Genomic DNA, 25,063 nt, shown 5'->3' with positions numbered 1-25,063 from the left:
CCATGGTGCCATGGTGTTCTGTCTCAGCAGTCTCTAATAATATTTCTTGTGGATGACACCAGTGGTGTGCGGCCCTCCTTTTCAATTGGCATATCATTTTATTATTCTCATAATAATTCTAGGCAGATGTTCAGAGCACCCCAAACCCCTCTAACATCAGATGTCAAGAGTCACTATCCAAAGTTGAAAGTCCCCCACCCTCCCATACAGTGCACCCCCTTTCCTTGTGCTGCTGCTGGGAAGAAGCTGGAGGGCGGAGCTGGGAAGCAGATAGTGCAAGGTCTGGAGGAGGACTAGAGGAGGGTTGGAGTCAGCTGCTGGACAGAGACAAAGATGCTGCAGATGCACAGAGAGGCGCAGGGTCTGTAGAAGGAGTTCTGTCTCTCCAATGGGCCTTGTGTTTGACACATGAAATATAGAAAATAACTGGCCAAGTTTGGGTGGCTCCACACTAGATTTAGCTGGCCAGGATGGAAACAAATGGAGGAGATAGGTAAACACTTGGATGGGTGGGGGGGGGTGGAGAAAGGGGAATGTGTGTCATCTTAGGGGTGGCTTTTTTGTTAAAGCTGAATCCTCATGTCCAATACAGAACCCAAAGTCTTGCATTAGATGTGCCAAGGGGACAGTCGACTGCTGGAGCATAGGGGAGCAGAGAAGAGCTCTGGCTACCAGAGCGTGGCAGACAGGGTAAGTAAGGCTGGTTTCACAGGGGCTGTCTGATCAGGTCTGCCTGTCAGTTTTTCAGTTGGACCTGATTGGACCATCCATAGCTCTCTTTGGAGCAGCTGTCCATCCCTACTGGAAGGGAGGATTTTTACTTTCCCAGTGATGAGTTTTAAAGGTAGACTTATGTAGCACTGCCCCCTTGAGGACTGCTGAATTGTTCACCTTGGGATCCCCCTGGGTTACCGTTAGCAACTGCAGCATGCACAATTTAACTCTTTACTCTCCGGCTCAGTCAATGAACAGTCTAGGGGATGTAGTTGTTTTTGTGGTTTTATTTAAGTTAAGGATGGGAGAAGGTAAGAGGGGGATACTCCAATTCGAATTATTCACAATAGATGAGGACTGTCTGAAAATGCAGCCAGGCTGCTGATTCACCTTGCCACTTACATGAATTTAGGATTACTTGTTAGGATGAATTATCTACGGTATACACATCTAGTACCCCCTTCCACGCCACCTCCTGACACTCGTCCTCTGACTATTCTACACCAGGGTGGCCCCCCCAGGTCAGGCCCCTAGACATGATCTCCTGTGCTCATGATACTGTTTTTCAAGACTCTCCAGTGCCTCTACCCCTTCAGTCAGCTCTCGTGGACCTCTGGGATCACCTCCTTCCTTCCTGTTCCCCAGGCCGACCACCTGTGACTGCATGCCACTGCTACAGAGCAGGAGGCAGCTGCTACCCTCCCTCCGGAACTCTGCTCACCAGCTAAAGACCCCGCAGCACATGTGCTCCTGGCTTTTATACCACACCCCACAATGCACTGAGACAATCAGTCTGTGCCAATCACTGGGACTGTATCAAAGCCTGTGTACCCATTGGTCAGATTTCCTCCACTGTCCACTGCCTCCCTATTGGACCAGCGTGCAACACTCCCCTACACCAGATGAATCACACACTGAGCACTATGAGCAGAACTTACTCACAAATCCTGCTCTCTGGTAGGCAGAAAGCAATATAGATTTGCCTGCTCCCTCTCACTAGCACCTACCTAGGAGGGTGCTATACTTATCACTTAAAACTCGGGGTCTGTGTAACTTAACAAATACATGCAGCAGCCAGTCAATCTAATTAAGTCACTTGGTCAACTAAGGAAAAGGGCTTTAAGAAGTCATTCAGCAATATTTGTCGATTGGCATTTACAGTCAAAATACAAAAAAGATCATAACATAGCTTTTGTGTTGTATAGTCAGCTGAGCCAATCCATTTTCAATCTTAAAAAAAAAAAAAAAAAATTTGATTGTTAAAAATTAGAGCTTACTAACCTTTTACAATTGAAAGAGTTTGCTGGAAAAGCAAAGTGATCTACTGAACATAGTTAAAATATGGTAATTTGCTCTCAATTCTACAAGCTGCAGTAGAGAAAAAAGGTGTACTAGCAGCAGTATATATAATAAACTATGCCATTAAATAGAATTATGCATGTGGTTTTTAACAATGCCCCATTTCCATTACTGGAGCCTGTATACTGTATATACTGTACATACAGACTTTGGTGTCCAGCAGAGCCACTTTCCTCTGTAGAATTGAAGATCTTTATGTAGAACATTTCTTGTTTTACTGATCTTAACCTGGGTTATGATACTTTGACGATGTTTAAATATGCTTATATTGGATGACTGTATATCTACTAGTGATGGCTAAAAAAAAAGGTGGCTGATAGTTATACACTATTTATTTACAGTAACACTGTGCAAGAAATATTATTCGTTTAGTTGGAGTTGAGTACAACAATAATTTAGTTATTATAGCTTTTGTTCTAGATACTTTAAAATTTAGATCCTTAACCACTTAAGCCCCGGAGGATTTTCCTGCTAAACGACCAGGGGGTATTTTGCAATTCGGCACTGCGTGACTTTAAAGGACAATTGCGCGGTCGTGCGACGCTGTACCTAAACGAATTTGACGTCCTTTTTTTCCCACAAACAGAGCTTTCTTTTGGTGGTATTTGATCACCCGTGCAATTTTTACTTTTTGCGCTATAAACAAAAAAAGAGCGTACATTTTGCAAAAATAACAATATTTTTCACATTTTTTTATATGAAATTCCCCCCAAAAAAAATGTAAAAATCAAAATTTTTTAACATTTTCGGCCAATTTGTTTTATGCTACCTATGTTTGGTAAAAAAAATCGCAAAAAGCATATTTTGATTGGTTTGCGCAAAAGTTATCGCGTTTACTAACAAAGGGAAAGATTTTTGTCATTTTTGTTGTTTTTTTTTTTTAACGTGTAATGGCGGCGATCTGCGATTTTTTTTGCGGTACTGCGACATTGCGGCGGACAGATCGGACCCTTGACTGACATTTTTGACACTTTTGGGGTTACCAGTGACATTTCTACAGTAATCAGTGCTATATATATGCACTGTTACTGTAAAAATACACTGGTAGTGAAGGGGTTAACTTTATTTGGGAGGGAGGGGCTGTGTGTATCCCTAGGGGCGTGCTTTCTACTGTGATTGGCTGTGGCTTGAGCTGTAAGGACACTGATCAACGGATCTACATACTAGATCCGTGTGATCAGTGTCTTTACAGCGAGGAGAATGACAGGTGGCTTGTTTACACAAGCTGCCTGACATTCTCCCTCTCCCCCGCCGATCGCCGAGTGACCGGCGGACATTGGGTCCGCTGGTCACACGCGCGGGGGGGTCCGTGACCGCGCGGGAGCGCGCCTCCGCGGGCGTGCGATCGCTCCCCAGAGCCTCACAGGCGAGCGACGTAGACCTACGTCACTCTGCCTGTGAGGGGCTGACTGCCGCACTAAATATACTGTGAGCAGTCAGCAAGCGGTTAAATTAATAGATGGAAGGTGCATTTTTGTTATTTGTTACTTGTATTTGTAATTTATTTGTATGTTATTTTTAAACTTTATTTTTGATAAATTTAGGTTTTAAAAAAGGGAAATAATGTAAAGTAATAAACTACTGCATGTGTTATGCTTTTGTGAATAATTCCTTTTAATTAGGTGTGTGCTGCCACAGCTTAAAGAGTATGTTACTCCAACATTTCATGTTCCCTATATGTGTCTGTTGTACCATATACTTGCGCCAAAAAAATATCCTCTTTGTTCTCTTTGTATTTCTTCCTTTGTGTGAAATATCTGGTGATCCTACCAGTTCCCCATGTTCCTATTTAAAACTGATCACACAAGACATGAAAGGTAAAAGAAAAGATACCACAAAAATTTAGAACATTAGATGTAGGCACACACGAATTGACAAAAAACATTTTGAAAGTTTGGGATTTAATTTTTTAAACAAGCAAATTGGGAACACAACTCGCCACTAATTGCACTAACAGTGACAACATTTTTTTTTACCTGGCATAGGGCTTTTATTTGGAAACTGGTTAGGAAACACACATTTAAAGGACATAGTAAGGGAAGGAAAAATACGATCATTTCAAGAATTAAAGCACAGAGGTAGACTGACAGAGTTAAACGAAAGGTGTTATTAAGAGTCGGTTCACACTGAGGCAACACGACTCCTTACTACTTCGGGGGCGACTTGTGCATTCCCATGCACCACGACTTCGGAGCGACTTGCAGGGACTTCACATAATGGAAGTCTATGCAAGTCGCTCCGAGGTCGTCCCGAAGAAGTACAGGGCCCTTTTTCTAAGTCGGAGCGACTTGTGTCGCTCCTATTAGAACAGGTCCTGTAGCGGTCAATGGACCGCGAGGGAGCGTGACTTGTCAGGCTGACAAGTCACCTGACAAGTCGCGCTAGTGTGAACCGACTCTTACAATTAAAACACTTTGTGACAACACTACCACAACCAATCAGGTCAGAGGAGAATTTAACCCCAATGGAAAGACTATGTAATGCACAGAAGACGATAAAACATGGAACATCTCGAATACATAGAATATTCACGGAAATGGGGGGACTGGAAACACCCACATACATGAAGAGATGGGAAGACGAGTTGGGCATTAAGATAGGTGAGCAGCAAGTAGCAAACTCGCTGAGATTGGCACATGGGTATGCTAATGGCATAAATACAATAGAAATGAACAATAAATGCCTAGCAAGGTGGTATATAACACCAGAGTAAGCCCAAAAATACCAACAAAGCACCTCCGCCCTATGTTGGAGAGGATGTAATCAGAAAGGTAACATGGCACTTATTTGGTGGGAGTGTATAAAAATGAAGGAATACTGGCAGGAGATACAATATTATTTTAAGGAGATTACTGGAGAAGAGATACTAAACAGCCCATGGACATGTTTATTTCACAATGCAAAAAGTACACCAAAACAATACAGAACTTTGGTTCCACATTTGATAAATGCAGCGAAAGGAACAATCCCAAAAAAATTGTTAGACCCGGGTAAACCTTCCATAACAGAGTGGTATGAAAGAATAGAGTACATTTACAAAATGGAATATCTGTGTAGTAGAGAAGAGGGTACATTGAAAAATGTAATACTATATGAAAAAGATGGATAGAGTTCAAGAAAACTACGAAATATACAGAGAAATGGATAGAGTAAGAGGGAGGATGAGCAGGAGTAGATGTGGATGAGTGGGGGAAGTGGCACATCGGAGGAATGAGGAAAAAGAGGGAGGTAGGAAGGGAAGGGATGGGGAAAGGGGAAGTATTGTGTATGTATTGAATTTATAATTTGATAAATCGGATGGTTTCCCTTTGTGTATGGAAAAAAACAAAACTAAATAAAGTGTTAATAAAAAAAAACAAAAAAACTCTGTGACATTGTGTCTCGTGTGCGTTTACTTACTTTTGATAAGCTTGAAATTAGGAATGGGTTACCCAACTGGATATTCTTTAATGTTCTTTAGATTTCTCCACATACACAGTGCTTTCAGGGTCCAATTCCCCCACCCCTTGAGTCCCAAGATATTATAAGTCTCCTGCAGTCAGATAGTGAGGAAAAACATCTTTCTTCCCTCTACTCTCATCTTCTCATCTATCTTGAATGGACACCTCTAGAGTTTGGCAACTTTTCTTGTTCTGGCAAAGCGATATACCTACTCTAGCAGAGGATGATTGGGAGGAGGGCATTCAACAATCCCAACCATTGATGATTGCAGCGGGAGATAGATATGTCCAACTGAAATTTCTACATTGGGCCTATTATTCCCCCTGTAGGCTGTCCAGAATTTATGGTGCCCTAAAGGTTGGTCTGATGTGGATATTTTCCTACACATGGTTTGGTCCTGCCCTTATTTTCGGGAGTTCTGGGGTGGGGGGGGGGGGGTGATAGCCAGTGCTGTATCTTGGCCTAGGCCGACAAGGCCCAGGCCTAGGGCGGCACTTTGCAGGGGGGCAGCAAAAAAGCTGCACCCCGCACTGAAAAAAAATCTGCCTCTTCCCGTCTCCTGCACAAAAAAAGTCCCCACCGGCTTGCGCTACACTTTTACTATAGTGCCAGTCTTATGGGGCGAATTGGGCCGGAGGGCAGGGTCCAGGAGGCAAATCAGTCTGGCACCCCCATAAAGCGATCACATTGATACCTACCGCTTTGTTATTTAAATTAGGGGGGGGCACAAGTTTAGTCAGGCCTAGGGCAGCACAAAACCTAAATACACCACTGGTGATAGCAGGTGTTAACCTAATAGGTACATTTAATATCGCCAGGCATCGTGTTCTTCTGTTTCTAGGGATCTGTGATACTATAGATGCTACCCATCATAAAAAACTGTTCTATACTGCCTACTATGCCAGGAAAATTAAGTTACTTCAATGGAAAAAGTCGACACCTCTGACATTACAAGTACTGGTTAACACTGCGCTCCCACTTTAAAGAATTAATGTATATGGGGCGTTCACAGAAGTTCATGAAAACTTGGGTGGAATGGGTTGAGGTGAGAGACCGTACTTTGTGAGTAGCTTGCTTTATACAGTAAACACCCCTGTTATGTTTCTCTGGCTCGTGTACCCCTATCACCCTAAGAAGTCTGCTTGAGTATGGCTAACTCTCGAATGTTCCCCCTTCCTTCCTTATCCTTCTACTGCAATGGTCCCTGTTCTGCTGATGATAATACATGGGTCTCTACCCCAGTGAAATGTAATAAAGGTTGATAGTGAGCTCTGTACAGTATTTATACGTTTGCTAATGTTCTTTGCTTGATGCATTTTATGTGTGCTCTTTGTAACAGTTGGATTGTGCTTTTTTGTATTTACTGCTCAGCTCGGAGAGAGATGATATTCCACTGTTAGGTGTAACTGTTTTTTTCTTAAACGTAATAATGTTCATTGTTATTAAAAAAAAGGAGCTGCTGGTGATTGCTGTCCTATTTTCCCCCTAGAGCAAACATAGCCAGGTAGACAACTGACTTCAAAGAACAGTCTAGGGCACATGTGTCAAACACAAGGCCCGCGGGCTGAATACGGCCCTTCAGGCCATTTCATGTGGCCCTCGCACCTCTCCTGCAGCTGCATGAGAGCTCCAACCCTGCTCTGGTCCTCCTCCAGACCCTTAACTTATTGCTTTCCAGCACTGCCTAAACCTTCTTTCCAGCACCTGCACAAGATAAGAAGGGGTTAACTGTGATGTAAGGAAGGGTAAGGGACTTAACTTCTGATGGTGGTAAGGCTCTTAACATCTTATGTAAGGGTAGGGGATGCTCTGGACATCTAGTCTTACAGATACAACCGGCCCTCTGAGGACAATCATAATGCTGATGTGGCCCGAGATTAAATTGCGTTTGACACCCCTGGTCTAGGGGTTTCTTTTTTCCTTTTATTGGAAAACGATGAACTTGGATAGGGGTAGGGAGCATGGGATTCCTCTATGTATTGCATAAACTGAACAACTTGAGGACCTCTAGGCTGATGGTGATCTGTATGCCTTCAAGAGTTGAAAGCTACACACATTTACTATTCTTCAGCACTGGAGTCATCTACTCACAGAATCATTGGTGCCTCCTGTCGATATCCACCAGGCTTATCCTAGTAAGGGAAATGTAGACTCACACACCATAGGACAGCTAGACTCTTTCTTACCAATTACCTCCTGGCTCTCTCCAGTGGGCTTTTTAAGATCCAACTTGATCCTCGAATGCAAATTTGCAAATAGGTCCCCTGCTAAGCCTAGCTAGGACCTCGGTGACTTCCTTAAGGCTTTCTATAGGTCCCTGCACAAGGGGCAGAGCACAGGGGACTCCTCCTGCAGGACTGGACCCAGGAACACTGCCTTTGCTGCTCAGGCCTCAAACTATTTATAAGCTCTCTCTCGCCACCTTCTGGGCATGCCTTCCCAAGGATTGGTTTGAGTTATATACATATTCAGGCTGCCTGCTCTGTTCTCCCTCCCGCTATACTTCTAGAACTCCCTAAAACACAGGGGGAAGTAACAGAGCAGCAGCCTGTGAAACACTGAGCAGCCCTAGATAATCAACCCCTGCTCCACTTAAAACAGGGGAGCCAAACTAAATTTACCCAGCAGCCTGTTCTACACCAGGAGGGTGCTACAAATGTTTTTTTATTTTTTTATTCTGGATGAAGCAGCAACAGAGACACCTTTGAACAGCAGAATTGTCAATCTGGGGGGAGAGGAGCAGCAGTTACAACAAACATTTTTGGGGGAATGAGAGGATAAAGATTTTACATAAATGAATGCATGCTGATCATTGTAAGCACCCATGTAAGTGGTAAATAGTTTGTCTCAAACCTCTACCTGCTACATCTGCAGGACAGCTTGCACTGTTGAAAAACAACAGACTTGCTGGCAGGATCACCAGACAAAAAAAAAAAAGAGTCTATAAAAGAAAACAAATGCATCCATCACATCTAAGAATTGGTAAGCTAAAATATAATACATTTTTACTTTTGGGTTTAATATAGCTTTCAATTCCATCACACAGACATGGCTTAGGAAATCCAGCGTATTCTTACACTTCAAAAGACTAGAAAACAACTTCTGTATTTCATTTTCAGAAGTAAAACTATGTTGGATTTAACTTGATCTGCTTGCACTGCATAGAGTAGCACATGGACTTAGTGATAATGTCACTGGTAATAATGTCAACATAAGGTACGACCGATATCATTTTAATAATGCCGATACTGATATTTTGGTCTTTGGATATCGGTATCGGCCGATATTGTTGGACATGTAAAAAAAAATGTTTTTTTTTTTCCAAAGGTACTCCTTGTGGAGGGATCTGGGGGTCTAAAAGACCCCAAACCCCTCCTCGCCACTGAAAAGCATTCGAAACGCCAGGTTTGGCTGTTTTGAATGCTGTAAGTTTTTTTATTCTGGCGCCGAGTACCTGGGAGTGATGTCATGACATCGTGTCCGGGTTTTTTACATGGAGACCCGATCAGAGCCGAATGCGGCTTTGGTCGGGTCTTCTCTTCGGCGGGGGTGGAGGTAGAATGCCCGGGTCTCCCGGTGGAACGGGAGACCCGGGCGAGCCGGGGAAGGCGGCAGGAGGGGGGCGTGTCCTCCCGCTCCTTGTAATGACAGCCGAGCGGCTTCTCAGCCGCATCAGTTGTCATTACAAGTCAGCCAACCGCCGGCTATAGACACCGGTACCGGGGTGATGCTTCTAGCTGCAGGCATCGCTCCGGTACAGCACTTTCCCTAATCGCCAATATCAGTAACCTCAGGGGCCGATTCCGATATATCAGGGAAAGTGCATATCGGCCCCCGATATATCGGTGTTGTCGATAATCGGTCGATCCCTAATACCTACCCTTTATCAACAGAGCAGATTGAACAAGACATTTTTTTCACTTATAAGCAGAGCCAGGAAAGGTTAAGAATATCATTATTATTTTTTTTTTCGTTGTCTTTGTCCTTCTTTGTGTGATATTTTTCTCATTTTCTGCCCCAGGAACAGGTGTCACGGAGAGAGGGAGAAAGGAAAACTCTCCAGGGCCACAGAGGGCAATAAAAACCTGACAGAGGTTCTACCCTTATCAGCTCTATCCAAATCTGAATACATTTAGGGCTGGAGTTCTGTTTTAAATATACAGTGGGTACGGAAAGTATTCAGACCCCCTTAAATTTTTCACTCTTTGTTATATTGCAGCCATTTGCTAAAATCATTTAGGTTCATTCTTCTTCCTCATGAATGTACACATAGCACCCCATACTGACAGAAAAACACAGAATTGTTGACATTGTTGCAGATTTATTAAAAAAGAAAAACTGAAATATCACATGGTCCTAAGTATTCAGACCCTTTGCTCAGTATTTAGTAGAAGCCCCCTTTTGATCTAATACAGCCAGGAGTCTTTTTGGGAAAGATGCAACGAGTCTTTCACACCTGGATTTGGGGATCCTCTGCCATTCCTCCTTGCAGATCCTCTCCAGTTCTGTCAGGTTGGATGGTAAACGTTGGTGGACAGCCATTTTTAGGTCTCTCCAGAGATGCTCAATTGGGTTTAAGTCAGGGCTCTGGCTGGGCCATTCAAGAACAGTCACAGAGTTGTTGTAAAGCCACTCCTTCGTTATTTTAGCTGTGTGCTTAGGGTCATTGTCTTGTTGGAAGGTAAACCTTCGGCCCAGTCTGAGGTCCAGAGCACTCTGGAGAAGGTTTTTGTCCAGGATATCCCTGTACTTGGCCACATTCATCTTTCCCTCGATTGCAACCAGTCGCCCTGTCCCTGCAGCTGAAAAACACCCCCACAGCATGATGCTGCCACCACCATGCTTCACTGTTGGGACTGTATTGGACAGGTGATGAGCAGTGCCTGGTTTTCTCCACACATACCACTTAGAATTAAGGCCAAACAGTTCTATTTTTGTCTCAGCAGACCAGAGAATCTTATTTCTCACCATCTTGGAGTCCTTCAGGTGTTTTTTAGCAAACTCCATGCGGGCTTTCATGTGTCTTACACTGAGGAGAGGCTTCCGTCGGGCCACTCTGCCATAAAGCCCCGACTGGTGGAGGGCTGCAGTGATGGTTGACTTTTTACAACTTTCTCCCATCTCCTGACTGCATCTCTGGAGCTCAGCCACAGTGATCTTTGGGTTCTTCTTTACTTCTCTCACCAAGGCTCTTCTCCCCCGATAGCTCAGTTTGGCCGGACGGCCAGCTCTAGGAAGGGTTCTGGTCGTCCCAAACGTCTTCCATTTGAGGATTATGGAGGCCACTGTGCTCTTAGGAACCTTAAGTGCAGCAGAAATCTTTTTGTAACCTTGGCCAGATCTGTGCCTTGCCACAATTCTGTCTATGAGCTCTTCAGGCAGTTCCTTTGACCTCATGATTTTCATTTGCTCTGACATGCATTGTGATCTGGAAAGTCTTATATAGACAGGTGTGTGGCTTTCCTAATCAAGTCCAATCAGTATAATCAAACACAGCTGGACTCAAATAATGGTGTAGAAATATCTCAAGGATGATCAGAAGAAATGGAAAGCACCTGAGTTAAATATATGAGTGTCACAGCAAAGGGTCTGAATACTTAGGACCATGTGATATTTCAGTTTTTCTATTTTAATAAATCTGCAACAATGTCAACAATTCTGTGTTTTTCTGTCAGTATGGGGTGCTATGTGTACATTCATGAGGAAGAAGAATGAACTTAAATGATTTTAGCAATTGGCTGCAATATAACAAAGAGTGAAAAATTTAAGGGGGTCTAAATACTTTCCGTACCCACTGTAAATAACAACAGGTGTGAACATGTAAAAGGTTAACTTGCCCTATAACTAAGGACTAAGGAGAGACTATTTAATTTTTGGCTGTTGTTACAAGCCATGCCCTTTGATTTGAATCGACAAATGAACTTTTCATTTGATTAAAGAACCCAGAACTGAAAACAAAATGTCAGTACAAATTTGTAGCTGATACTAAGAAGACGAGAAATAGTAATAAAATAATATTTGCAATAAAATTCATATCCTTCCCTCCTGCTTTGGATAACAGATGACTATTAAGATTAACCAGTCTCAATCTTCCCTTGAAATCAAAGAAGTTATTAAAAAAAGCTTGACACACAGGAAATGGAATCAAAAGATTGTAGTAGGCTGTTGCTTAGCAACAGATGCAATAATGTACTTGAATGCATCTGTACTGAAGCTGGCAGTAATCATACATACATACAGGTTGTGGAAGCCTAGGAGTCCGGCATGGGGTTTAAAAAGATCTGCAATTTATTCAAAATCAATCATTCCATTGTAAGTAAAATAATCTATAAAAGGAATAGATTTAAAGTGACCGCTAATTTTTCCAGGAATGGCTGCCCAGCAAATTGAGACCAAGGAGTGACCATTTTATATTAGAAGATGTCTCTAAGAACCTTAAAATGTCATCATATGATCAGTAGGTAAATCATACAACAATCGAGGTCAAAGTGCATTCACCCACTATCATAAAGAGATTGCATCAATTTAACCTGCATTGGATGTGTGCCATGAAAAGCGTTTGCTGTCAAAAAAGTCCAGTGCTCTGCACCCCGAGCCAACCCTTTTTTGAAGCCTATTAGAGTCTCTGGCTCTAATCACGTGCCTCCTAAAAGAAAACCCCATTGGAATCCATGCATCCGGCACCCTGCATGTAGATTAGGGGGCCGGACGCATGGATGGGGGGGCGGCGCCCCTGAGCCCCCAATGCACCAGCCGACACTGGTGCCTAACACCCCCCAAGATAAAGGAGAAACATATTATTTAAAAACTAGAACAGCATGAAAATTTGTAAATGAAGGCCACAAAAGACACAAGTTGCTATGCTGATCTTTTTTTTTATTTATATAGGTTACTTTTTCATGTAAACAATTTCGTAGGCACAAGGTAACAAAAGCTCTATAGCAACAAACACAATCAAACAATATGTCGCTCCATGTTACATTGGCTTCAGTTGCAGACTGTAGAATAAAAAAAGAGGAAAACAGAAAAGTGTAGTTCATCCGCTCAAAGAGGGGTTTGCTCAAAGATTTACAGTTCAATAAAACCAATAGCTGTGTATAAGATGTATTCAGATCAGTAGTGCTGAGACAGATGGGTGAGTTCAGACTTACACGACAGAACAAATATGCATGGATGCATCTCCTCTAGCACCCTATCTGCATCAACACAGCTCAGTCTCTACACAGCCTTTGGCTCTTCATTATACGTTGAAGTGTATGTCTGCGGAAAAAAAAAAAAATCAGTACATCTCTGCTATACATGTATAGTGCCCCATGCTTTTTTTCCTTTAAAATGCTACAAGTACAGGAAAACACCTTTTGATCTGCCAGAAATGCAGTCCAGTTTGAGCTGACAACATAGAGGTGTTTTTCTAAAAAAAAATTGCATATCTGTTCATCCATCAAAACTACATGTAAATTTGTTCTGCACAAATAAAGCAAAACTGAATGTTCCCCAGCTATAGTCTCAGTAAATTGAATATATCAGTTTAGAAAATACCATATTAAAGCCACTGGATGGTGCTGATGAGCATATCTATTTCCTATTATAGTCAGTGCCATCTAGTGGTCATAATGCTGCTATTTCTATATTCACATATTTATATTGCACAGAAAATAGCCTGAGAATATTTGATTTTGCATTTGATATATAGAACGAATTTACATGCAGTTCTAATGGAAAAAAAAAAGCCATGTAGGAGACAAAACATGATGAAATGTGCATGTACTTTAAAGATGTACTTTTTTTTTTGCCAGAAATACGCTTCAATGTGCTGACTGTAAATGACCAAATAGGTCCACTCTGTCTAAGTGGAGATAAGCACTTCCCTATGCAACCTCTTTAAGGTAAACCAAAGAATTATGTGTGAATAGAATCCAAAGGTGAAGGTCACAAAAAGAAGTAAGAACATTTAAAACATCCAATCTAAATTATTTATTAGCTTAGAAAAATCATTGTTTTTAGATGATGTTTAATTTTGATAGAAACCCCCTATTGTGAATTCACAAGGTGGATTTTCTTTTTCGCCCACAAAAGTACAGTGGGAACTTTGACATTTTGTTGCTAATTTTTAGTGGACTTCAAAACAGCCATTCAGATATAATAGCTCTTTTAAATCAGAGGATCTCAAGCAGTGGTAAATGTATCCAATGGTTGAAATAGGAAATTCTGGCACTGGTATTTTTTTCAGCACAGAAATGTCAGTCTTTCTTACAAAGGATCCTAGCACATACTGTACATACTTCACAGGATAGTATATAAATCAGTGAGGTAACATAAGGAAAGTTACAGGAAGGGTTAGTCTTATAGATAAAGGAAGGGGTAGGGTAAGGATTAGTGTTATAGACAAAGGAAGGGGTAGGGTAAGGATTAGTGTTATAGACAAAGGAAGGGGTAGGGTAAGGATTAGGGTTATAGACAAAGGAAGGGGTAGGGTAAGGATTAGTGTTATAGACAAAGGAAGGGGTAGGGTAAGGATTAATGTTAAGCTTACAGGGAGTCTTGGTGTGAACATTAACATTGGGGTAACATGAAAGGTGAGTGTGAGGATAATTGTTAGAGTTCAGCAAACAGGGACAGTTAAAGCGGAGTTACACCCAAAAGTGGAACTTCCGCTTTAAGGACGCCTGACCCCCTGATTTGGCATGTTATGTTTTTTTTGGGGGGGAGCGGGTACCTAGTTTTGACAGGTACCCGCTCCCACTTCCGCTCGAAGCACCACGGTGCTCCGAGCGGAAGTTTTCCTCCCCCTAATCTTCTGGGACACGTCAGCGGTCCCAGAAGATTGTCGGCATTTAGGACACGCATGTGTAGCGCGCACCCAGCTTTGAAGCCGCAAGCTATCACAGCCAGGTGCCCACACCAGTGATGCCCGTGCCACCGAGAGGAGAGGGAGAGGATAAGGGCTTCGGGCGGCCACATCGCTGGATCGTGGGACAGGTGAGTGTGTGTTTATTGAAAGTCAGCAGCTACACTTTTTGTAGCTGCTGACTTTTAAACACAGAAACAGCTGGAACTCTGCTTTAGGCTTGCCCTACATGGATACAAATTTGACTGGTCCCTGCTGAACCAGCCGAATTTCGATCCATGTATGGGCACCCTGGCTGTACAGAAGTTGATCTACCAATCGACTTCTGTACAACCAGCCTGTTGGGTCTTTCCTGATCAATCAGAGTTGCCTGCTATAGCCGGCAGCACTGATCATTATATTTTGATGGTGGGGAAGGCTCCCCGCTGTCAGAACACAATAGCGCAGTGGGAGTAAATCAGATAATTTTCAAAAAAAAAAAAATGAATGTATGGGCTACCTTGGTGTAAGGGTTAGAGTTACAGGAAGAATTAGTGTTAGGGTTGAGGTTATGGGAAGGTTAATGCGAGGATTAGTGTGGTGTTACAGGGAGGGTTAGTGATGATTGGGGTTACTAAGAATAATTTTAGAGATACAGGGAGAATTAGCATGAGGATTAGTGTTAGAGTTACTGCCTGAACTAATATTAGTGTTACAGAGAAGGTTACCATGGGGGCTGAGGATTAGCATTAGGATTGAGGTTATAAAAAAAGATTAAGGTATAAATAAGTGTTGGTGTTACACAAAGGGTTAGTGTAAGATTTGAGGTTAGGGAGTAGTTTAGATTGCGAGGTTACGGTTACTAAGAATATAATTAGAGTTACGGGGTGAATTAGTGTTAGGGTTAAAAGGAAGGTTAGTTCAGAGAGGGTGTTCGAATAGGTGCAGTGATGGCAAACCTTGGCACCCCAGATGTTTTCAAACTACATTTCCCATGATGCTCAGCTACACTGCAGAGTGCAGGAGCATCATGGGAATTGTAGTTCCAAAACATCTGGGGTGCCAAGGTTTGCCATCACTGGAATAGGGCATCACTCTCTGCACTGATCAGCACCAGTCTCCGGCACTGAAAGCTTACATATCTCTGTAAATTTATAATACCGATCCAAACCTTTTACAAACAATTTTTTTTCTAAGATTTAAATAGGTTGCTTAGGTTGATAAAAACAGAAGTACTCAATTAGTGGTCACAGACAATTAAAGTTCACATGTCAATAGGTACTTGAGATAGACTGACTTACACAAAAAAGTTGAGAAACAGTGTTAGAGAAAATTCTAATGTTTTACACCCATAGTTAGCCAATACTGTATATCACGTCTTATATGTATGACCATGAAGTCTTCTTTATTTAGAGGGCTGCATCTAAGTACAGACACTACACAAAGCAGACATATTTTGTTGTGTTTGAAAGGTATTTGTCTGCCATCCATAGTAAAGGACATAAGAATCCAGCAAGAGGCCCCTGTGCAAAAAAAAACAATCTGAATCAGTACACCTAGAACTGACAACTGGAAGAGTATGGAAAACTGTGGACTTATTCTGCTTTCTGTTTGGTTCTTGGTGTATCGACCATGAGTTTGGAACCTTTTGTTATACAAGAAACCTGACCATCTTTGGAAAAATCGTGGGTGGCTGTGTGCCCCTAACAACGCCTTCCTTTGGGCCATGGCCAATGTTTACTATGCAAAAATCTGGCCGGACTGAATTCTTTTAAAACTGGTCTTTTTACAAGTATCTAGGTATCTGAAAATTCTCCGTAGGGATAAAACACAGCTGGGTAAAGGTTATTCATTTTGGATTCCAAATGTCAACTGCAAGAGTTTTTGTATTATTTTGATTTTTAATTTATTTAAAATGTTTTGAGTTTCTAAGCAATGTTCAAATTTCATCCAAAAGTGGAAAAGGCTAGTTACCCCAGATTTGCTTATTAGTGCTATCAATGAATACCTCCTAAAAATGCTTCATTTAGGAGTCATTGGAGCACACTATACTTTCCATCAATGCCACCACAGGATTAACCATGGCCTTTGGTGGAGTAAGTCATTGGAGCTGATCAGAGCACCAAGTTTACTTAGCTGGGCATAATTTTGATCACAACCTTCCCTCCCACCACAAGATTCAAAGTAGCCTTTGGTGGAATCAGTCATTAGAACGTTACAGGGCACAAAGTATTCTTAGGTGGGTATAATTTGGACCACAACCATCCCGCCCACAACCGGATTACACATGGCCTTTGGTGAGGTCAGTCAAAGGAGCTGATCAGAGCACCAAGTATTCCTAGGTGGGTATAATTTGGACCACAACCATCCCGCCTACAACCGGATTACACATGGCCTTTGGTGAGGTCAGTCAAAGGAGCTGATCAGAGCACAAAGTATTCTTAGGGGGGTATAATTTCAACCACAACCATCCTTCCCACAACCGGATTACACATGGCCTTTGGTGAAGTCAGTCAAAGGAGCTGATCAGAGCACCAAGTATTCTTAGGTTGGTATAATTTCAACCACAACCATCCTTCCCACAGCAAGACTACCCATGGCCTTTGATGAAGTCAGTCAATGGAGCTGATCAGAACACCAAGTATTCTTAGGTGGGTATAATTTGGACCACAACCATCCCTCCCACAACCGGATTACACATGGCCTTTGGTGAAGTCAGTCAAAGGAGCTGATCAGAGCACCAAGTATTCTTAGGTTGGTATAATTTCAACCACAACCATCCTTCCCACAGCAAGACTACCCATGGCCTTTGATGAAGTCAGTCAATGGAGCTGATCAGAACACCAAGTATAGTTAGCTTGGTATAATTTTGACCACAACCACTATGCTCAAGGGCAGAAAAAACATTTACAAATACCAAATAACATTTTTTCGTATAACTGGATACCCCATACATACACATAATACTAGAGTTTTTCAGTTTTCCTGGAGCAGTTTCAGATTATACAGATTTAGCAGTACCCAACTATAACACAAATTCCTGGCCATGTACAGACCTTACCAAAAATACTGATAGTATACTGACATAATCAGCTGACAAAAAAACTACAGCAAAAAACATTACAACAAACATAAACAAAATTGCTATAATAGCAATTTCACAGCTACAAATTCAGCTTTTACTGAGTTTATGAAGACAAATGGTCGTTATATAAACCTTATATATAAGCTCAGTTTTGACAGCAGTAAAGGTGATGGCATATATGTGCTTTGCATGACGTCTAGCTTAATCATTTGCCTGTGCTGACCCATGTGAGTAAAGGAGCATCCCATGTATCATTTCAGAGCTTAAAGGGCAAGTCCACATAAAACATACAGTTTGGTCATGGATAAAAGTTGGCTTGTTCAATTACCTTCTTAGTCCAAAAGTTATTTTTTTTTTTTCTCCCACCAGATTTCCTGGCTTGACTTTTAACACCTCCCTACTCCTGTTAAAATGGTAGAAGTTTTCATATTCCTCCAGCTTTATAAGGTAAAATGAATTATAACTTGGACAAGGAATGTGAATACTGTCTCCCCTTCCGCCTGCAACATGACAGTGACAGGTGGGCAAACCTTGGAAGTCAGGAACAAAAATCTTGCTGGAAGAGATCAAGATATGCAAGATGTTTCTGTGTGAGTCAGCCCTTTAGCATCTTTTTTTAAAACCAATGTATATACATTTTTAACAGACTAAACTTTTAAAGTGGACCAAACTCATGTTTTGCCTACTCCACCTATTGCTCTTGTTATTTTTTCACTATTGCAGTTCTACAATAACATCCAATCTGTAATTACTGATGGCCTCAGCTACTGCAACTAGATGACACAGAGCCAGCTAAGGGAGCCTTTCACAGTCACCTTCAGGATCGTTTTTTGCATGCTATTTTCCTCTATATATCTTTACACATACTGTATGTACTATATTTCACCCACCAATATGGTAAAAGGTAAAGCCGCACCACTCCATGGTGGTATATTTACACTATTATGTCAAAAGTACTGGGACGCCTGCCTTTACACCCAAATGAATATTAATGACATCCTTGTCTTACTCTGTAGGGTTCAATAATGAGTTGACCCACCCTTTGCAGCAATAACAGCTTCAACTCTTCTGTTGGATGAGAAGGCCAGGCTCGTAGTCTGCGCTGTAATTCATCACAAAGGTGTTCTATTGGGTGGGGGTCAGGATTTTGTGCAGGCCAATCAAGTTCCTCCACCCCAAACTCAATCATCCATGTCTATGAACCCTGCTTTGTGCGCTGGTCCAAATCATTTGGTGGAGAGGGGATTATGGTGTGGGGTTGTTTTTCAGAGGTTGAGCTTGGCTCCTTACTTCCAGTGAAGGGAACTCTTAAGGTGTCAGCATACCAAGACATTTTGAACAATTTCATGCTCCCAACTTTGTGGGAACAGTTTGGGGATTAATGTTCCAACATGACTGCACACCAGTGCACAAAGTAAGGTCCATAAAGACATGGATGAGCGAGTCTGGGGTGTAGGAACTTGACTGGCCTGCACAGAGTCTTGACCTCAACCCGACAGAACACCATTGGAATTAATTAGAATGGAGACTGCGAGCCAGGCTGTCTCATCCTACATCAGTGCCTGACCTTACAAATGCACTTTTGGAAGAATGGTCAAACATTCCCAAGGACACACTCCTAAACCCTGTGGACAGCCTTCTCAGAAGAGTTGAAACTGTTATAGCTGCAAAGGGTGGGCTAACGCAATATTAAACCCTAAGGACTAGGACTGGGATACCAATAAAGGTCATGTGCGTAGCGGCAGGCGCCCCAATACTTTTGACAATATATACATACATATATATATATATATATATTTGTTTTTCAATTTTGTTTGCAAAGTTTCTTCAAGAAAGAATAATTGGAGGTCCCACAGACAACTATGCCTCATATGGTCATCAAATTAAACACTGTTATGACCTTTATTTATCCCAAATGGGAAGCACATGGCAAGTATCTTGGTGGATGTGTGTCCATCAGTATTTGTAGACTAGATAGTGTTGTAGCACTGCAATATATTTCTCTGGATTTAGACACATGGAGAGCCAAGGCTTGCAGTAATGTGGCGGTGGACATTCACAATTCTGAAAAACATTAATACTGCTTCTTGTCACTTCCATTGCCTATTTTCTTTCTACCAATTCATCATCATAACGAAATCCAAGCACAGGCAGAGGAACATAAGCCAATGAACGCAAAGCTCATAAATGCCACTAAATATAAGCAAATGATGCAGCTAATCCAATATAACGGAACACTGTACAAGTAAAACATTTGCTAAACAAATAATATTAATTATAATAAAGCTTTGAATTGTTAACTTCTAATACAGGTTTATGAAATGAGGTATCTACTGGCAGGATATCTAAGAACATCATAAACCAGTTTACGCCTTTAATCTACCTTCTCTGGATAATGAATTCAATAGTAATGGTCAACAAACACTCATACTTTGGGTTTTAGCTTTTTTTAATGGTGCGTTCCAGGCTAAATTAACGTTTACTTGTTGCTTCTTAGCACCTCGTCTTTTTCACTGTCAGCATTTTCAGATTTTACTGCCAGACCCTCCTACAGAATAAAACCTGTTGAGGCAGCCCAGCAATCTCATGTTTTGCATGGGTATACGAGCTAAGAGACTAATCTTAAACTTGCTTAAACAAATGTAAGCATTGGTCCCCCTATTCCTGAACAAGGTTGTCACTGGATAAATACAAATTTTTATCTAGTGATTATATCAGTTAGTTTTAACATAATATCAGGAATGAATAAAGAACATACAGACATATTGGCAGAACATTAGTACTAGATTTTGTTACACAGTATTATGTTGCATTTTACAAAAGGGCTCTCAACAAGTGTCAAACACAAAATAAACATGTGGCATGCCATCTGATTTTAGAGAGTCTTACTCCAAATCACTCTACAGATCACACTGGTTGATCTCAGTTTGCGACCATTTTTTTTAGATTTTGCAACTGTTGGTGTCAAGGATTGCAAGATATTATCCAAGCTGAAAGAACCAGGTTTAGGCCCGTTCACATCGGGGGGACGCTACTTCGCACCGCGACCTCCGAGGTCGCGGTGCGAGCAGCGCGCCGCGACCTCGGAGCGGCCGCCACGGACTTCATAACATTGAAGTCTATGGCGGTCGCCTCCTGGTCGCCCCAAAGAAGCTCCGGACCCTTTTTCTAAGTCGGAGCGACTTGTGTCGCTCCTATTAGAACGGGTCCGCAGCTTCCCTATGGGAGGTCGACCTACGGCGACCTGTGAGGCGACCAGGTCGCCTCACAGGTCGCCTCAGTGTGAACCGGGACTAACAGTGCAAAAATAGGCACTAGTGAACAAAACACACATCTCCGGCTATACCTTTAAAGCGGTAGTAAAGCCTGCTTTATGATTTTTACCTACAGGTAAGCCTATGATAAGGCTTACCTATAGGTAAAATGAATATTTCCTAAACATGCACTATTTAAGAGATATTCACACTGGATGCAGCCGGCGACGTCACTGGCGCATGCCGGATCTTCAGATCTTCTTACCAGAAACTGAGGGATCCCACGCACATGATCTGGAGTGGCATCACAGTGCCCGTGAACCCGGAAGAAAGACCTGGGGAAGATGTAAGCTCTCTCAGTGGTGACAGCGTGCTGCTGGAGAGCTTAGTTCTCAGGTAAGCAACTCATATTGTCCTAGTATGCGATGCATACTAGTACATTATACAATTGCCTAACATTTGTTTTGTTAAACTCTGCCGCGGTTTACTACCGCATTAACCTTTAGCAATCCACAGAGTTGGCTTTCATAGAGTGACTACACAACCTCTGTAAACGTTTGGTGCAGGGGCAGCAACCTCTATAAAGTATATTCAGAATTTAAAATCCTAATTTAGCCTGGAAAACACCTTTAAAAGATGAAATGGAGGGATAATAACATGGTTCATTCATTGGGAATAATCCCTTGGGCACTTTCCTGTGTCTTTAGTTCTTTTAGGGTAAACTCACTATAAAAGAGTGCAGCGGGTCATTTTATGGCACCAAAACACAACATATTAATACTGAAAAAGGGTTGGCACTTGAGTTAAGGTGGCAGTTTTGCTGATTGGCAGCTTTTAGTCTCTATATCTGACGTGTGTTGTTGAAGGAGTTGTCAAAGTGTCTCTGCTACATGCACAAAATAAAGACAGCTATTTTGTACTGAGTTGAAAATATTCAGTAAGTTCATTAATAAGTACCAAACTACTGAGGCAACTTCAGCCACGGAACTCTATGCTTCTGCTATGTCGCAGGTTGCTAGTGACTGTGTTCCCATGCAAATTCATTAAATCTACGCAATGCTATTACCTGCTGCTTTTATGCATTTTTAGTCTCTAAAATTAATTGAAAAACTGAAAACAGAATAATAAACACTTTTTATAACAATGCATGAAATGGAATAATAAAACTGAATAAAAATGACATTAATAAAAAAAAAACACAGTTTAGATGAAATAAATTAAATTAAACGTAATTGTTCATTTGCCAGAGAACATCAAAACATAAATGTTTCAAACTCTAGAACACAACATTCTGAACTGTTTAAAAAAAAAATTTCCATTTGTGGACTTTGATAGGTTAAATAGAAAAAAACGGTTTATACACTGTGTAGAGTCCCTTGGCACTTTTTTATTTGGGGGGGGACAATAGTGATAGGTCAGTAAAATTCAGCCTGGGCTATGGATTACATCCTTGAGATTAGCTGGCCAGGGACAATTTACAGGGTGCTAACAGAGATGCTCCTGATCCAACCATAATCAGCGACATCAGTAGACTATGTTCTGATGCTTAGTGGCTTACTAAAACTGGTCACAGATGGATGGATATCATCTCTGATTAAGCCATCAGAGAGTGATAAAATGCTCCTGCAATCCCCCCCTGGGTTTGATAAATGGCATCAGCAATCTCTCTCTTCCTGGATGGACACTTTTTGTCTGTGTACCTGAAAACTCATGAGTTTTTAGTAAAGGAAAGAAGATTGAGGGATAACTACTCTCTATGCAGCTTGAGGCCACTTAAATAGGACAACTCCAAAAAACACTGAAAACAGGTAACAGTCCATATGGTGGACCTAACAGTAGCACTAGCAATTCATGTACGTCATTTTTTTTAGGTTGAAAAGGATAGTATTTCTGTTTTTCTTTTAAATAAGACCACAATACCTGGCCTGCTTTAAGGTATCATATGCCATTCTGACATGATACTAACCCTACTAAAAGCTGCCAAGTCTATTTACTGCCATGTTAGACACAACATTGTTCAACAGTTTATACAGTAGCTCAGCTCACTGCAGACAAATACAACACACACTGTACTATAGCAAGTTTGTTCACTGATGTGCAGGATAGTTTTCCAGTCTTCAGATCTTCTGTTGGTCACTGAATGAAAGGCATCCTTTCCTTATTTTCAGTGTCTCCTTCGTGGTCTTCTTCTTCCTCTCCTGCCTCACTGTTTTCGGTACTGTCATTGGCCATCTGTGACAATATAACAGTGTAATAAGAATTGCTGTAATGACCAGAGATGTATAGTAACTAAGTAGAACTACTTCACTACTGTACTTAAGTACCGAAAGGCGGTATCTGTACTTTCCTAGAGTAGAATTTTTTTTCTCCTACTTCCACTTTTACTTCACTACATTTTTTCAATGATTTCAATACTTCTACTACGATATATTTTTTTGTGCTGCATAGTTACTCGTTACAATTATAAAAATTACCACTGCCAGAACAGTAGATGGCAGGTTTCATGAAGCTAAAAACACGTGGATTATCAGCGCATACGAAAATAAATGCTACTGTATGTATAAATAAAAGCTGCATTTGAAATAATAAAAAGCAATATGATGTTCAAACTTTTGACTTCTTTCTTTAAAAACTACATAACACAGTACTTGTACTTTTACTTTCAGTACTTGAGTAGCAATTTTTTTTTCAAAACTACTGGTACTTTTACTTTCAGTACTTGAGTAGCAAAATTAAAAAAAAAACTACTTGCAATACTTAAGTACAAAAAATGTTGAATACTTTAGTACTTCTACTCAAGTCACTTTTTGATCGAGCACTTGTACTTTTACTCAAGTATGGGTTTTGAGTACTTTATACAACTCTGATAATGATCACAAAACCTATGCAGCTGCTTGAGGAGGCATATATTATATTCTAGAGAACCTGAACAAATGTAGGCTTATAGTAAGTAGCTCAATTTAGGTGTATAAAGAAAAGAATTCTAGAAATGATGACTACATTGACCATGTACGAACACGTTCATTTGCAACCTTAAAGTGGAGTTCCACCCTATTTTTATACTTACCTCCATCTTCTCGCTCCGGGTCACCTGAAAAAGAAATGGATAATCACATATTTTTTTTTTTTTTACTTACCTCGTAGCGAAGAAAAAATACTTACCTTACTTCCTTCTTCCTCCTTCCTCGGCCGCGGCCCGTCGTCACTTCCTGGCTCTGCAATGATTCCTGGGAGCTGAACGTCATAGCTCCCAGGAATCATTGCGCCTGCACCGGCCCCGACGTCAGTTCCGGGTCGCGCGCGTCATCCCCTTCTAAACAGTAGAACTGTAGAGGGATGATGCGCGCGACCCGGAAGTGACGTCGGGGCCGGCGCAGAGCATCGTGGGACCAAAGAAGGCGGAAGAAGACGCCGAAGGGGATCTCGCTGGCTTCAAGCTGCCCACATCTGAGATGGCAGCGCTGGACAAGACGTTTGCAAGCTAAGTATTTGTCCTAACAGGTAAGTGGAACCCGGGACAGATCAGAGGCTAGCCATTGTGGAATGCACTAGCCCTGACTGTCCCGGGGGTATTAAAAAAAAAAAAATCCAGGGTGGAACTCCGCTTTAATCAAAGTGCAAATAAGCTTTTGATCCTGTTAAGTTGTTGCATGCAATGTGGACATATAAATCATGGCAGACCACTAGAGATAGACATACCCTCTGCCCTAAAATGTAGTTTGTGAGGCAGAGTTCATGGGTCTGTAGGTTGTACTGCAGAGTTCAGTAGTTTGTAACGCAGAGTTCAGAGATCTGTAGTTTGTAACAGAGAACTCTGCCTTACAAACTACTGAACTCTGTGTTAAAAACTACTGAACTCTGTGTTAAAAACTACTGAACTCTGTGTTAAAAACTACTGAACTCTGTTTTAAAAACTACTGAACTCTGTGTTAACCACTTGCCGACCGCCGCCCGACTATATACGGCGGCGGTCAGCCCCTCCCAGGCAAAGTGACGTACCGGTACGTCACTAGCCTGGGAGCCAATAGGGGGCGAGCGCGTGCTGTCAGAGGCGCGCTCCCGCCCCCGCTCGTTCCCTAAGCAGCCCACGCGTGTGACCGGCGGACCCGATGTCCGCCGGTCACTCGCAATCGTCGGGTGGAGAGGGAGAAAGGCAGGCGGCTAATGTAAACAAAGCCGCCTGTCATTCTCCCCTGTGTAAAAGCACAGATCATAAGGTCCTGCTATGTAGGACCGTTGATCTCTGCTGTTACATACACAGCCACATCCAATCACAGTTAGAAGCACGCCCCTAGGGACACACTTAACCCCTCCCTCTCCAATAAAGTTAACCCCTTCCCTCCCAGTGTCATTTTTACAGTAACAGTGCATATGTATAGCACT

General features: G+C 41.9%; 1 protein-coding gene and 1 long non-coding RNA gene across 2 annotated transcripts in view; both read right to left on the bottom strand.

Annotated features, from left to right (window-relative positions):
• Window positions 1-25,063, bottom strand: part of LOC309565261 — a 643,481-nt gene that overhangs the window by 102,566 nt on the left and 515,852 nt on the right. The gene's annotated exons all lie outside the window — the stretch shown is intronic.
• VAT1L (vesicle amine transport 1 like) overlaps window positions 22,430-25,063 on the bottom strand; it is a 130,190-nt gene continuing 127,556 nt past the window's right edge. Inside the window, exon 9 of the mRNA XM_082270259.1 lies at window positions 22,430-22,912. Within this exon, the coding sequence (XP_082126385.1) occupies window positions 22,814-22,912 (99 nt within the window). The 3' untranslated portion in view covers window positions 22,430-22,813. The remainder of the gene's footprint in view (window positions 22,913-25,063) is intronic.

This window comes from Pelophylax lessonae (assembly GCF_965119305.1).
Source record: "Pelophylax lessonae genome assembly, chromosome: 10".
In the NCBI taxonomy this organism is placed as follows: domain Eukaryota; kingdom Metazoa; phylum Chordata; class Amphibia; order Anura; family Ranidae; genus Pelophylax; species Pelophylax lessonae.
The sequence above is the reverse complement of the archived record's forward strand: the minus strand, read 5'-3'. Positions and strand labels throughout refer to the sequence as shown.